The sequence below is a fragment of the Pieris napi genome, chromosome 8 (assembly GCF_905475465.1).
Source record: "Pieris napi chromosome 8, ilPieNapi1.2, whole genome shotgun sequence".
NCBI lineage: Eukaryota > Metazoa > Arthropoda > Insecta > Lepidoptera > Pieridae > Pieris > Pieris napi.
Genome location: NC_062241.1, coordinates 5885302 through 5902444, shown reverse-complemented (window position 1 = coordinate 5902444; position 17143 = coordinate 5885302). Strand labels below are relative to the sequence as shown.

The following is a 17143-nucleotide window of genomic DNA, read 5'->3' as shown; positions in this document are numbered from 1 at the left end:
TTTATAGCTCCCAACAGTATTTATCTTTACTTCAACGCGTTATAATCTAGTAAGTTTTAGAGTGGTGTCACCAAAACATAACTAACAATTTACTGGTGATTTCTGGCAATCCGGGGTAAATCTGATTATCTTGCAATTATTTTAATGTATAATGCAGTAGTGTAATTATGTCGCGTTTGCGTAGCTGCTTTATCTATCGTATCACGCATGTCCTTTGTTAAAACGGAATAAAGCCAATTTATAAATTCGTCTGCGACACGAGCATCATTAATTATGTTGCTGGCTGGGTGGCTGAGAAAAACTTACTTCACTCATTTCGCTATCATCACCATCGTTGTGCCATCTCTTTCGCGCATACATCGCACGCTGAAATTTATCTCACGCGTAACGTCTCTTCATACACATCATTATTGTAACAAAATATGCCATGTGTGTGTTAAATAGAGTCCATTTTTAATTAATCACTTACGTATATGTTACTTTTGTTTTTTGGCCACATATTGCCATCCCTCTCGCGGATTCTGTGCGCATGCGTCGCCGGCGTTAATGGTGTTATCTCTGCTCTCGAACGCAGCACCTCTCAGTATATTTCTTTATCTTGTCTCTGCTGGCGGTTCCCGAGTTTGTTTTTTATTCATTTGCTAATTTCGAAAATGAGGTTTTGAGATCACATCGCTAGTGATCGTAGATTTAGGCTGTGGCATTAATAAAATTAACGAATGCCCCTTAAATTAATTGAACGCGCCTCCTGGAACCCTTATCCAGGATCAGCCTTCATGGTCTTTTCTTGGAGATATTAAACGAGCTTTCTGAAATATTTTTCTGTATTTCCTACCATGACTATCGTACAAATAAATTTAATAAAACGCACCGCCTACAAATTATTTCCCAAAGCTCACTTATGACAATTTGATTACGATGACTTGATTGATGCTCCATATTTGTTAACGTTTTTTACGTTATGTTAATAATATCTATTTTTATTAGTTTAATATTAAACTTTACATGTTTTGTGATCGCACTGTAAACGGCCAACGGCTTTTGCCAAAATATATTGTCCAAGTTCTTTGTGGTATAGCCTAAACCTTTTGAAATATACCATAAATTTATATTAAGCTGCAATATGACAGCACAATCATCATCCATGGATTGTTTACATTGAATTACCAATGCCGTATGGTATGGTATAATAGAGAGAGCCCTCTGGCGGGGGCGGGTTCGTATACGGCCACCCCGGCGCTAAAACCCCACATGGAGATCAATGTAGCTTTTATAATGCAATAAACTTTAGAACAACATCAGTGTAGTTACAAACGAAACAGCAAAGAAGCAATTCAATATTAAAATAATTTATGAAAAGTTCTCAGTAATCCTCATTTTATTTTATTCTAATATTTAGAACTTGTAAATTGTTAAGCTTTAGATTTTCTACTACAGGCATTTACGACTATTGGGAATGCAACATAAACCTCCATACCCAATATCACCTGCGAGGTGGGCAATCTTGCGAATGAGAACAAAAGTATTACAACAACGCTTACGAAGTATTTCTGGAACTAAGCTCCATACGTTGTGGTTTATGACATTTTCCTTTGAATAATTGTAATGTAAAGGGAGGGCAAAACTTGCTGAGTTTCTTGCCCGTTCTTCTCAGAACAAGTCCTCCTGGTAGTTTTGCGAACGGATGGCGTAGTCTTGCTCTTTCGTGAATTTTGTAAACGTTGCTGACATTCATAAGCATGCTCTAAGAAGCATCTAAATTGAATAAACGTATTTTGATTTTGATTTTTTTGATTCATACCAAATTCATAAACGTAGTATAAATATCAAAAAGTATTATGTATCGTATCATTCTCATTTGGCAAAATATATGTGACTAAACACTTGGAACTACTACATCGTATAGTCTATGACTAAGACCGTGTATAAAACAAATATATTGAACAAATAAATCGTAATAAATAAAATACAACAAATGCTGTCAGTAACGTAAGATTGAAATATAAAATAATATGAATTTACGTCATTTTGATTCTAGTTTTAATGCCCAAATTATATATTTACATTCTGTAGTCCTGCCTTTGTGAATGTATTTTATATTATATTTGTTTTTTTTTTGATTGGACAATTCACACCAATTGACCTAGTCCCGTGCTAAGCTGGTGAAGCTTGTGTTATGGGTACTAGGCAACGGATATACATACATATTATAGAAAGATAGATGTATAAATACATATTTAAACACCCAATACCTAAGCACAACACCAAATGCTCATCACATCGATGTTTGTCTCAGCCGGGGATCGAACCCGGGACCCATGGATTCGCAGTCAGGGGTACTAACCACTAGACCAATGAGTTTATATTAACACTTACGACAGCCACGCCCAAGGCCGCATATCTGTGTTAAGGTCTTCTCTCAACAATAGGTATCTGAGTTGCTTCCTTTTTGACGTGACTAAATGAGGCAATATAAATTTTAGAAGAAAGTTGTTTTTTTTTAATATGTAAACAAATGAATGGTCATTCTCTCTAAAATAAGTTATCACCATAGCAACTGAGCTAGCCCCATATTACATAACTGAGCTTATCTCGCGTAGTGGAGAGTCACACGTCAGGACGTCATTCACGATTAAAAAGTACCGGGTTCAGATAAGTAATCATACCTAATGGATTAACAAATACATACTAAACAGACGGTCGAGATAATTATTTTCCAATCAGCTCATCGCCAGAACAATAAGCACGCGCCCGCCTCACTTTTGACATAGATTATTATGAACAGTAACTGTTAAAAACGCTCTCTCTCTCAAAAGGCTGATAAAGGTAGGAACTAGATATTTTATTTTACACGAGGGGATGGGCAAGAGGCTCACCTGATGTTAAGTGATATCTCCTCCAATGGACACAATGCCAGAAGGAGTGCATTTCCGGCCTTTTTAGGAATGGGTAAATAAAGTCTGCTGATATTTTTAGTCTATTTAAAGTATTCGTGCGGGTCGCTGATAATTGGATATTAAATTAAATTTGAAATTAATACACACGTAAAATCTGAAGATTATAAGTGACTGTTAATAAAAAATAGTACATACTTGGACTATACTTTGGAGTTAATATTCCGTTTCTATGAAAAGACAATGATTACCAAGGGTCGAGTGCCTCTATATTGTCTCTGTCTATACTGTCTACCCAAGTAATTAAATTCCGGTATTACTATACCTATACAGACAGCCTAAAATGAAACTGCTTACTCTTCATCTGTGGCACATGTGATTTCACCATGTTATCTCGTGCTATACATCAATAGGCTGTCCGGCATTGTTAGTGACGGGACTGGGATCTATTGTGATTTGTGGCCTAGTGATGTGCCGTAAGGAATGTTCTATACGTAATTACAATTAGCATATTTTATCTTGTAGCACTTGAGCTGCAATAAAAAAACTATAAACTTATTCCAAATACTATTGCGACGCGATTCGTTTCTATATATACCTACCGTATACCCTGATTTATAGAAAGTTAGTTAAATTTGTACTGATTTATGCAAAATGTGTTCCCTAACCTATTAAATATAGTTTTAAATTTTATAAATAAGTCTTAAAACATCTAGAAAATAGCCAAATTTTTTCTAAAGTCGGGAATAAAAACCGCTAGTTTGCGATATGTCGCTGTTTTGAAATCAATTCTATTGATAGTACATCACTGGGTATCGTTATCGACAATTTAGGATACAAAGCCCTTGTAACGTAACTAAGTGTTACAAAATACAGGATCGGACATTGACCTTTGATTGCGATCAGAACGGGAATCGCGATCGTTACAAATTTCATTGTTGCCTTCGCTTTGGATAGGTTAGCTTGAGAAATCGACACTGACTTCTAGAGATTTTTAAAATTTTACCGGTTTTAAAAGCACGCATTTATAAAATTATTTATTATACTAGCAAACTCAGCCAAGCGTTGCTGTGGCTAAGTATTTTGTTATATTACATAGTAGTAAACTATTCAAGGGAAACGGTAGGAGAACACCAGTCATGGGGACCACCATGCTTTTTTGGTGGTTATGCCATTAAATTGTAGCTTATGTGAAACGTTGGTACTTTCAACACAGCGCCATCTGTTAGACATCTTGTGACTGTCAAATAATAAATAATTTGCAATAAAATTATATTGCGGGTATAAATTGAGATGTAACCTTTAAATTTGATTGATATCGGTTCGGTAGTTTAGAATTCCATAGCGGACAAACAACGTGACACGTAATTTATATATATTAAGATTTACCCTGATATATATGTAAATATACAGAAATATATCCGTAATAAGTCAGTATTTAAAGTTTAGAGCTTTAGAATTTAAATGAAATAACAATGATAGAGACATTACTTAAATGATACAATGCAAACATAATAAATTCAGACACCGAACACCTTGTAAGCATATATCAAAGGATGTCTTCACTAATCTGTCAATTAGCCAGCATTCCTGTGACCTGGTCGGAGTCACCTCGGAATGACTTACTGCTATTGTTGAGTTGAATTTATACGAAATTGCTTGAATGTTGTGATAGTTTCGCAAAGGTTTTGTTATATAAGTTTCCAATTTTAGCTTTGAAATTTAAATTATTCACTCTACTATCTTCATAAGGTTACGAGTATGTGTGGAAGTCACAAAGATTTTAAATTGTTATAACGAAATTCCTGAATCGACTTAGCAGTTAGCATTTTGAAACTGAGTACAAAAGTTATAATTATGAAAGAACATAAAAAATATTTATTAACAAAAAACCCTAAATCAAAAAGAATGCATAACCAATAAAAAATCACACACGAGAAACAAACAAACTTAAGAAATTAATTAGGAAAACCAAGCTAAAGAAGATTTTGGCAGTTCACTCAAAATTGTATTTAAACTTTATACTATAAAAAATTATAAAAATAGTCAATATATTTAAGGTCTCACAAATTAGAACGAACTAAATAAAGGTAAAATATATGTGTTACATCAGTATATACCTGAATATATTTAATAAGTAAATCAAATGTCAAACATGAGAAATGTATTTCAAAATGAAAGGCAGGTTTGTAAATTCGCTTCGCAATGTTAAGATTTGCATTACCGAGATTTTCCTTTACAGTCAATGCAATTAGTCATTGTTCTCCAAATAATCGCAAACCCGACTTGAATATCTAATTAAATCACTTTAATTAATTTTAATGAACAATGAATTGTCGCTTTTCTGTCTAAACTTGTGAGGGAGATAATTTATTAGGCTAAAGTATTGAACTTAGATATTCTCAGCGTTCTCCGTTAATTTCCCTTTTTAGGCACATATGACACGTCCTCAGACAACGGTTATGGAAAACAGTTTTGCCAGGATACGAACCCAAGATCTTTGTACTATACGCATTTAAAAGCCCTTTATAAGCTTTACGGTAAATGAAGCTTACGTCAGAGCTAGATTTAAAAATATCACAATTTGTGAATCACCCCCCGTTGTGCGGCCTCTCTGATTGGCAGAGTGAGTGACGTCTGCTGTCCTTATTGGTCGATAAGATTTGACAGATAACAGCGGCACATTAAAGAATAGTTAAATCCCAAAACGGTATTCTAAAAGTAAAAAGTACTTAAGACTTCATTTGTGACATTCCAGATTTATTTTCCTAGATATACTAAGACGTCAATTTTATATAATTTTGTTTCTGAAACAAGCTTTCAATTAAAAATACCTTGTATTACCTCAAACCTTTGTTTTTTTCTCTTTAATTTATCTTAAATAATATATTATTTGTTTTTTACCTCGTCATTACATTATAAAACCAGTAAAATTATAATGATAACAGGCAGCTTTCAAGCGAACTCTATCTATACTTGTTTAATATTAATTATTAAACATTCATTGTTAACGAGAAGTTGTTATAATCTCTGTTTTTTTTTTGATTTCCAATCATATTATAAAGAAATTGTTACTTGCTAAGAGCAGTGTTGGCCTAGTGTTTTTGCGTACCCAAAACCTTCCCCGGCTGTGCACCAATGGACTCTTGCGGTGAAGGAAAATGATGAGAAAACCGGCATGCTTTAGACTCAAAAAAAGTCGACGCCGTGTTGGCTACAGAAGGCTAATCAATTACTTGTCTTTTAAGAAAAAAAATGATCACGAAACGGATACAGAAATCTGAGGCCCAGACCTAGAGGGCGCCACTGATGTTTCTTTTTTGTTACTCTCTTATAATGAAGTCATTGATTTCAGGTGGACGTTTTTGCTCATTCTCGCCGTGCATCGAGCAGGTCCAGAGAACGTGTGAGGCGCTATCTCAGCATGGTTTCCAGGACATCAGTACCATGGAGGTGCTGCAGACGGAGCTCAAAGTTAGCAGGAGGACAGTGCCTGTGCGGGATTTGACCTTCTTGAAGCAGAAGGTATTTAAAAAAATTAAGAACCTATGTATCGTGAAATTATATATAATTAATTGACGTCATTCAATTGGCATCAAAAAGTGGTATTGTTAAAGCATCTGAAATGGTGAGGTATTTCCACCTGATTCTATGATAAAGAGGCTAATCTTTCTTTGCTTATCATAGATATGGATTATACTTAAGCCTTTGAAAATATGCAAGCAGAACTTTGCGATTAAAGTACGATTTTCTCATTAAATTTGAGCATATTTTTAGATATCTTACCGATATAAATACAAGCTATATTGGCTGCGTAGATAATGCTCACAACTGACGAGGTTAAAATGTACAGGCAATTAAGCTGTAATAAACACATTTTAATAGTGATTGACATTAAAAGAAAGCTTACTGAAAGCTTGCGTCATACGTCAGTTGCAGCCTTTGACCCGCCGACTGACACATTAAGTTAGCTTACGACCGATGGATCAGCTAACAAGCCGATAATTGACAGACAGTACTGACGACACAAATTAGTGCACAAAGATACTGATCTATGCTGGATTACAGCTCAGGCCAATTACTGAAGGCAATAGGTGGAGTATCATTTATCTGGTTTTTGTCGAACTTTAGCTGGCTTTTTTTCGTTATTGAAAAATAATTTTTAATGTTAATTTACGAATTATTAACGAAAATGAAAATGTTTACTGATGTTCATATTATAACCCTTATATTCATAGACATAAAGGTTGAAATAAGGTATATGAGATATCGCCGATGTATCGGTTTGCGTTCAAAATCGTCACGCGCGCCGTTTGTCGCGCGCGGTCACGTTCCCAACGCCGACGGTAGCGAGTGGGGATGGGATTATGTCGATATATTTTACTATAAAACGTTATAAATGAACCATACTATCTTGATATCTTATTATAAAGTTCTTTTGCAAAATAGTAAAAACATGATAACGGTCAGTCAGTAAGTGAGTAACAAATTTAAGAAACTTTACTGGTTATAATTCTTAAACTACTAGTTCAAATTGTATGAAATTGGAAATAGTCTTATAATTTTATCCACAACGAAGTTATAGGGGGGTGGAAAATGCCTTGATCTGCTTCGAGAAAAGGATGGTAGGGCCGCTTTATTCCTCTACTTAGCGGGCGCACTGCCGCGGCCGTGCCCCCAGATATGTCATGATAATAATATAAAATTGTAGGAATCTTTAGTTTGAAAAGTTTAAAAGTTGGAATTAATTAGAGGTAATTCATTAGTCACATCCGAATCTTTAGTCACAGGAAAACTAGGAACATTGAAAAGAAAAGGATTTATGTATAGGGATACTATCTATATATAGAGTATACCAATGCTTAAAGGCCGGCAACGTACTTGCGAGCCCTCTGGTAGTGTGAGTTACCATGGGCCTTTAAATGAGCTTGCTATCCGTTTGCCCCCTTTTCTATAAAAAGATAAACGTTTATCGCCTAATCTAACTTAAGTATTGTCTTATCTTAACATTATAAAAATCGATAACCGTCTCCCAACCCTAAACGCGTGCAAGAGCCGTGGGAAAATCGGTAGGTCTTTTTAAAATCTATCTTATATCCAACAACAGGAGTGCCATGTATTAGTAAATTACTAGATTATACTTGAAATTACCACATTAGGGCAGAGGTAACTTTATGGTAGCTTAAATTAGAGTATGTTTCGTGATCTTACCCTATATAGAGTGATTTATGTACTAATTATTAGACGGATAATATATATTTACAGTTATATTACGATTATTGATTATAAATATTAGCTTGGCCGTTTGACACATTTTTAGATAATTTTGTCTTTATGTTAAGTTCTTGCCATTTATAATAATTTATAGTATTTAAAGTTAATAATGTAATTATGTACAAATGAACGATGAGCGAGGGGTTTTGCATTGTAATCAAAACACTTCCTAGCCGTTTATTATTCATACAAATCAAATATTAGTATCGAATGCATTTAAAAATGCATTTGAAGTATTTTAGTATTCTTACTTTTTAAGCCATACGAATGTTCCTGATCGAAGTACACTAACCTTTTAAGATGACCCAAAATGCCATTCACATAATTAAAACTTATCTCATGATCTATAAAGTTTCGAATATGATTTATGCCTGCGCCGACGCAGCTGCAAGAACAAAGCACATTCCCACATTTATTGAGATGACTGATTGATGGTAACGTGCTCTATTGTACTTGAGCTAAGCCTTTGAAAGCTGAAAAATGTAACAAAGTTCTGTCGCTTGATAAATGTTTGTTGAAATAGGGCAGATTTATTAAAACACTCGTTCGTATATATTTAACATAAATGCCTCCAGTGTTTAGGTAGGCCTTTGTAATGTATTTTAAACTACATTTTTGGTTGTGAATTTAATCAATTTATGTCCTACAAATTAATTAATAAATTTAAAAAATAGTATCAGAGTTGTAAAATTCATTCATTGGTTGTTAAAAACATAGCAAAACAGCTCGCGTAAGCACTTGAGGCACATAGATAATGTTTACACTCACCTGTTTTATACTATGTTGCATTCTTTCATCGCCTTTTAGTTTCGAAGAGAGTTAGTTTTTAACGTGTTCATATAGAAAATCCAATATAAAACTAGTTAAAATCTAAAGGAATGAAATGCTAAATTTATATTAGATGTTTAAGAAAGATGTATTTGAAGACATTGTTACGATAACCTATTAAATCTCGGTCATACGTATTAAGTGAAACGATTGTGTTATAGTCCCACCAACTTATCTGCTTTAGTGTTGTAAATTAAAGTTACCCATGATTGGGTATGTCAGATAAGAAACTAGGTAAACATATAAACATAATTTTATTATTTTAAACAATACCTAACATTGTTTTATAATAATAAAATGGTAATGTAAGTCTTCAAAAATAAGAAAATTAATGTAGGTAGATACATACATTAGCTTTTTCTCTGGCATTCAATTGATATAATGTAGGTACCCCACTTACAAACTAAATGTTTAGCAAAGTAGGCAAATGAAATTTAAAAAGTAATAAATGAAAAAAATATCGGGTAATTTACAAAAAGAAAGTAGACAACACTAACCTGTAGCTGCCGAAATTCAACATGGCGGCCGTGGTTCCCATTTTCTCCATTTAACAGATAAGTTGGTGGGGTATCAACGAAGATAGTTATATAGACCCGTCTAAAAATTTCAAAAGGCACAGCTCTTAAAACAAAAGAAGTTTGATTTATATTTAAGAATTTGGATTCAATTTTGCTTCCGCTATTTGAAGCGAAATTCCAAACTAATTTGAACTTGATAACACTACCACTACTAATTACTCACCATAAACATGCTAAATTCCATAGATAATCTTAGAAATAATATTGACCGATAGATAATAAGAGAATTCGGACACAATTAATCGGAAAATTCATTATGCGTACTCATAAATCTGTTTTGCTTGAAAGTGAAGTAACCGGTCACATAACGATCGCTAGGGTTGACACCTTTATAACATTTGTCCTGTAAACCATCCAATGCATGCCTTTTAAAACTAGATTTTTTATTTATTTAACAACTATGTATTTAAATTTAAACACTCGCATGGTCGTCAATAATAGGTTCCTACTGTCGCACTTTGTCCCTACCACCTTAACATTGTAAACTAATAATTAAAATATTATGGTCGACGCTTCGGTGGATGGAAATATTGTGACCAATTTATGTTCCATAGTCACATATTCCCTTGTATTTTTTTTTCTTTAAAAAATATTCAAACATCTATTCAGCAATAGTCGCTATCTCTTGGTGTCACTGCCTGACTGCGGTTGCTGAAAATCACTCGAAACTATGTAAATAATGCGTTAAATAACATTTAAAAGTGTAAGTACGCGCTTAAACAGACAATATCCTACACTACTCTCAGGTCGAAACATGAGCGTGTACGTATTCGCACTGGCGCACCTTTATGATCTCGAATAGTATTAGCTTTCTTGAGTACTAGTACACGTATTGCTTTGATCTCTAATAGTATTAGCTTGTATTAGCTTTCTTGAGTACTAGTACTAGTATTGCTTATAGAGATTCTCTATTAAGTCTTATCTAAATGCTTATTACAAAGTTGTTAAAGAAGTTAGCACTTTTTTTACAAGCGAAAATCTAAACGTCCATTTTATGTATAAAAACATTCACTTGTTTTAAAACTTACATATTATGCCTGTAATATACCTATCGGCTCAACCCTATACCGGCGCGTGCTCACAACAGATAACATCTTATCATGGATCGAAACGCGATCTGTCGTCAGTCGCTCGCGTGCCCAAACACAGCCACCGCTCAGCTGACCATTCAGATATTACGTCACTGACCATTTTTATATATCTTTTATATGTGTATGATATACATTTATCCTTAACTAGCAACTGAGTAGAATAAGTAGTTCTTTAGTTAACACGGCGTATAACTTGGGGGACTTGTAACTTTCGGTTACTTTAGTAAGAAAATAATTTATATATTATTCTCGTAATCCTACTAATATTATAAACGCGAAAGTTTGTAAGTATGAATGGATGTATGACTCTTTCACGTAAAAACTACTGAATGGATTCTAATGAAACTTTACAATAACATATATTATACATCAGAATAACACATAGGCTACACTTTATAAAGATATTGTGTGAATTGTGCAAAATAGGAAGTAAGTAGGAAGAAATCTACCATCTGCGAGCTATTCTGGCGTGCGCTGCTAAAATGTAATGTATGATGGAAATGTTTATCTTAAATAGTCTTTCAAAAAAGCCTGCCACAGTATATATCTATATCTTATGTGTAAGCTATTATAGCTAAAATAGTGAACCATAACTACAATAAAAATTGATAATTTATTTCAAATGCACATTTGGTAGTGATAAATTGATTCCTAAATGAAAATAGATACTTTTAACTTTTTGGTATTAAAAGTAGATAAAATGTCTTTCATGTTTAATCATTTGGACAAATATTATTTTAATCCTGCGCAGACGAGGTCACGGGCACCTAATATATAAATTTAAAACGTTTTGATCTTAGCTTCAAATTATCCGTCAAACTTCAGAGTTTTACAACAACATAAATTGTCAAATGAACCAGCCAAGCAAATTAAAATTGTTAATGTCCTTTGCGAGGCGAGCTCTGTAATGAGAGCGAGTTAACTTATTGCCGTGTAACTCGAAAATCGTAATTTCAAATCTCAGTGACATCGAGACTGGTCTATCATTTATACTCCTGACTCGATGGGCACGTGGTTCCGTTTGCGAGAAGTTTTAGTCAGTTGTAATCGAGGTTTGAACACATGTTCGATTAAAAGATTCTTCTTTAAATTTTCTTTGCCTTTTTCTATGACATTCCATAAGCATACAATAAAACTCAAGTTGGGCTTTGGTCACTCTGACATATCGCATTGTATGAAGCGTATAGCACGTTCATTAATAAAACTGTTTAATTTTAAGGCAACAATAATAACTAAATTAGTTTGGACAGCGGTTAAATCTAAAAAACCTAAAACAAATTCAATTTTATAGGTTCTATATATTTTATGTATTAATCACAAAAATACATAAACGAAAATACAAGTAATGGCTAATTCCATGTACAATTTACAATTATGTACATATATATATATTATCCATGTAAACACAGACGCCATGTTCCTCTTTTATGTATTGCTAATTTCAAAGCGCCATTCTCTAGACAGATTGTCAAAGAACAAAGAGATTTAGGACTGTAACACGATCCAACCATATTGTGACGCAACACTGATCGAGACTGCCATGGCTAAAGGGATGCGCTTGCGCCGTGAAATTACTCGTTACTGCGCGGGAAATTTATGCGCAGCTCCGTTCGAGTTTTAGAACATGTTATGTATACAAAATATAGTATTGAAATGTTACGTATTAATTATAACTTAATAACGTGTCTTGTTTTGCTTGTAAAGGATATTTCATATAGATAAAATAATTTGCTTTGACTTTTCACTTAAGTCTTACCTTTTCATAGAAAAAAGTAATGTACTTTTTCGTCACGTTCTGTCAAATTGTGTTTAAGCTGTGATGAAAAGGGACATATTACATAAAACGTAGGCTGATTAATTTTTATGAATAAGAGACTATATTATAATAATTACAATAATAATCTTCCCAAAGATTACATCACTAGACCACATGTAGAAAACGTACGTAGTTTTGTAACACCAGAAAAAGCCGTCCTAGTCCTAATTCTAACTTTTAACGCAACACATAAACATACTATAAACTTGAATTATTTAAAACAAGTTTGTCACACTTATTAATTCTCAAAGTCGCATATAAAGTGATAAATACAAAATATTCAATGGCTTCTATAGGGGTTTATGAAAGTATTCACAGTTTAATAAAATACTTGTCTATAGTTCCTGTAATGTAATAAATATTTATTTGACTTATCCCGGCGTCGACTCTTGTATACACTGACCTTTAGCAGGACTCCAAACCCACCGTTATTACAACCAACATAAATTCGCTACTTGACAAAATAATAGGGGAGTCGATGGGATGCTATTAACGCCCAGTAAGATATATAGACTCGTCTCAATCAGATACCTTAATACGAATGGTCGTAATAGAAACTCTGATGCTAAGATAATTGAATAAGTCCGGGTTCATGCGGAATTAGTACCTTATGATAACTATTCAAATTACCTATAACTGTGTTGATACTGCATATATATATTTAGTTATTACATAAATAAAGCAATTTTTTTTAAGTACACATAATATATCTCTTTTCGGCTCATAAAGACAAAGAAACGATAGAAAAAGAAAAGTTATAGCACTTCTGTTAAAATAGTGCAATTAACTGATTTAGGTTTTATGATGAAAATGAATTTAACATTCTGTGAGAAAGAACCTTGTCCAATTTATATCGTAAATTTCATTGATAATAAATAATTTATTTAATTCTTAAAAGGCCTGCAACGCACTCGCGATATTCCTGGCATTAAGAGTGTACATAGCGCCACCCTGCCCGTTTGCCCCCTGTTGTATGATGAAAAATTATAAATGATGAAACCCCATATAGAAAGATATTCAGTTGATCGCGTTACATAAACTTAGTAAAACAATAATAAAACAAGCCTACAGATTATAAAACAACGTAGAAAATCAATTCAAGCGTAAAGAACGAAATAACAAATAAAAACACTGAAGACACTGGTTGAAACTAGTACAAAAGCCCTTATAACGGACTTTTAACACCACAAATGAATTATTGAGATGTAAGCTTCGAAATATAAAATCTATTTCACAGCACGCGAACACTATTTTATTCAGTGTTTATTTATTGCGACCAGTAAATGTATATTTTATCGAACCTTCAAGGTAATAATTGTTTGTCGTACATTTATTTCGCCTGTATATTTAATTCTATGACATCTGATATTACAAAAGCCGTCCTAGTTATTTGTTTATTGTGGCAATCAAAGCTATATAATTTTTATTGCTTAACAATAAATCTCATTGAAATTTTAATAGGTGTAGCAAAATATGTTTTTAGTGTGGGAGCTTTTTTGTATTTTACTATTTCAGCTTTATTAGTTATAGTCAACTTTATTTTCGTAGGCTGATTACGGTTTGGCTTAGACGGAAACGCTACTTCTGTTATTCTTTCATCCAAAATATTAATAACAGACTTGCCTCCTCGGTAGTAGTTTCGAACCCCGGCTGTGCTTCGATGGACTTTCTATTTGCGCATTTTAACACTCGGTCGGTGAAGAAAAGTATCGCGGGGGAAACCCAGAAACCCTAAAGCTACGGTTTCCTAGAAAAGCAGTGCCGTTATCTAACGGCCGTAATGTGACATTGGGTGACGTCACCCATACGTTGTCTATAAATAACATCTGAGTAGGTTTTCTAGAGAACGTTGAGTGTAACTCCGTAACGTCAAATAGCGGTGCTGTCATGACGGCCGTCATAGCGATGATAAACAGTAGTTCAACGTTTAGCAGTGCGCATATTTAATTAATACAATGACTTGGACGAGCGAAATGAATGAATTTGTACAATAAAACAACCGTAAAATGACGGCCGTTAGTTAACGGCACCGCTTTTATAGGAAACTGTAGCTTTAGACCCAAAGTCGATGGCATGTGTCAGGCACAGAAGGCTGATCCATTTGCCTATTAGAAAAAACAAATGATCATAAAACAGATACTAAAAACCTTAAATTGTAGCGCCGCTATTTTTTTTAATAATATATTTCCAAAGGAGCTACATTTTGTCGTTATAACGCACGTACTATGGTTGAAAAAAGGAATTAATATAGAAATGGCCATGTGCCATAAATAATAATTGCTTCTTATAATCTTATATACATTTTGGCACTAGCCGTTAGCTATCATCATGTTTCTCAGCATGATTGTACTAAATTATTGGATTGTAACCCGATACCTTACCAACAATATAAAGCTATGTTAGAATAGGTAAATTCACTGATACATAACCTGCGCCAAGATATGGTTGTAAGGCGACGTGTGGACACTTACAGGCTTTGGAGAAATTTAATGCGAACATTGTAGAGTTAAACGTTCCAGAAACATATTACTAACTCCATATTAAATTTTATATACAAATATAATATAGAAAGTAATCCATTCTTATCTTCTTATATTCGTCAAAGAAAATAGTAGATTTTATTTAAATATTTATTCCACTGTTTTGTTAATTATGCAAAACTGGTTGAATGAAGTTCCTTCTCCGGATTATTCGTGTGTGGATTTGAGCAATATTTAATTGTAACGCATTGAATTTAATAAAACTTGTATATTGTATACTTGTTATCCATATTAAGTAAGCTATTATATATACATTTCTGTGCTGTTTTATAATTTTGATGTATTTTTGTGTATAACGTGGATTCGAGAATGGTTTTGATTGACAATAAGATGTGTTTTTGTGTATTCAATACGTGTACGCTAGTCTCTATTTAAATTTTAAAGTAATATTATATAATTTATATGAAATTAATTATTTCTAAAAGCACCCAAGTTTGCGAAACTCCTAGTCACGTTCGATCACAATACGTATGATCCGGATTCAGCATGTTACTATTTCGCAACGCGTAGCCCTTAATGGCTAAATATATATTGAATTCGTGCATCATTTGGCACGTTTGTTTATTTATGCCACTGCTTAGTGAGCGGTTATAGTCAATTTAGCGATCAGATTGCCACGCCGGTGAAATATGGGTAACGCGATGCATATTGTTTCGTTCTTGATGATTTATTTTAGTAACTAGAGCCAATTAAAGAGTTCAAAAAATATAATAACAGTACTATATGTTTTAAGTTTAAAGTTCTTTCAGTAAAAAGTTCTATGAAGTCAGGAGGAGGATTGATCGAACGACTTGGCTTGACCAGCGATATGTACGATAATCATTTTAGGGCATTTCATGTGAATATTGTATTTAGAATTAATGTTGTATTAACTTACCTCATATTTATTTATAAAAAATGATACAATATTTCGTATACGGAAACATGGGATTGAAAAAAACGTGAGCTACATATTTGTATATTTACTTTTTTACTGCGAATAGACACTTAAACCTTTTTTATAATTTCTAGTGATAGTTGAACATTTTTGATGTTTCTGTAATCCTCCTAGAGAAACTCATGCGTGACAAAGGAATGACGATGTTGGATCATGGTTTATACGTATCGTAGAGCTCACATATTCTTAAACTAAATACAGGTTGTATTCAAATTTCTAGCTTTACGACAGCGGCGTGGATAGAGTCGTCAGTCGCATGTACAGGATCGCGGTGCAATAAATTAGCACTCGAATGTTCCCACGAGCGAAACCGTATCAAGATGAGCCTCGAACAACGAAAGGAGGACAGCGAAATGCTTTATTTTCTCACTCGATTTATTCCGAGTGACATTCTCTTACGTTTTGTTCGATGTCATTCTAACGAACGCTAACAGTGTTCTTCGTTGCTCTAATAGAAATACTATGGCTGCTTTTAGCTGATTTCGCTTTAAATTGAGATGTTAGGCAAATTGTATCTTTCGTTGTTTGAGTTACAAGAACCAATATAATTGTTAACTATAATCGCGATTGTTACTTGGTTGTGATTGGATTATACAGGCGTGGACAAAATAACGAGTTCCGGCTTTGATATCATTGTTATGAATAGCGGATTAATATATTGGGCCCAAAACTACCCTAGTTTTTTAATGGTTTTGAATTATGAAAGGGTAACTTCTTCGGAAACCGAATCTCAGACTATAAGTTATAGATATTGAAACCTAGCTAATACTCATATGTTTAAACGAAGAACTATAGAATATACAAAATGTATATTCTACAATTCTGCTAGAAATGTTTCGTTTCATTAATTAATTTACTCATATACATTCTTTCTCATAGATTTTTAAATATTTGGCCACTATGCAATTCCCTATATAAGATTAATGAAAAATTCCAATTATGTCTACAATCTTGAGTTTGAAACACGTGGTTGCGACGGTAACTAATAGTTTTATGATTCTTGCCTAATATTTCACGTGATTTATTATAGGTACTTCAGTAATCGAAGTTTTAGTTATAATACTTATTGAAATTATTGAGTAAAACTGATTTAGTTAACATTTTAAGAAGGTTTTAATACTTAATATTTTTGAAACTAATTCTTTGGTATATAACCGATGAATCAACTAGTTAACTGAATTTTTA

General features: G+C 33.4%; 1 protein-coding gene across 1 annotated transcript in view; it reads left to right on the top strand.

Annotated features, from left to right (window-relative positions):
• The window catches only part of LOC125051866 (tRNA (adenine(58)-N(1))-methyltransferase catalytic subunit TRMT61A), a 49925-nt gene that overhangs the window by 19567 nt on the left and 13215 nt on the right, over positions 1 to 17143 (top strand). Inside the window, exon 5 of the mRNA XM_047652474.1 lies at positions 6250 to 6419. Within this exon, the coding sequence (XP_047508430.1) occupies positions 6250 to 6419 (170 nt within the window). The remainder of the gene's footprint in view (positions 1 to 6249; positions 6420 to 17143) is intronic.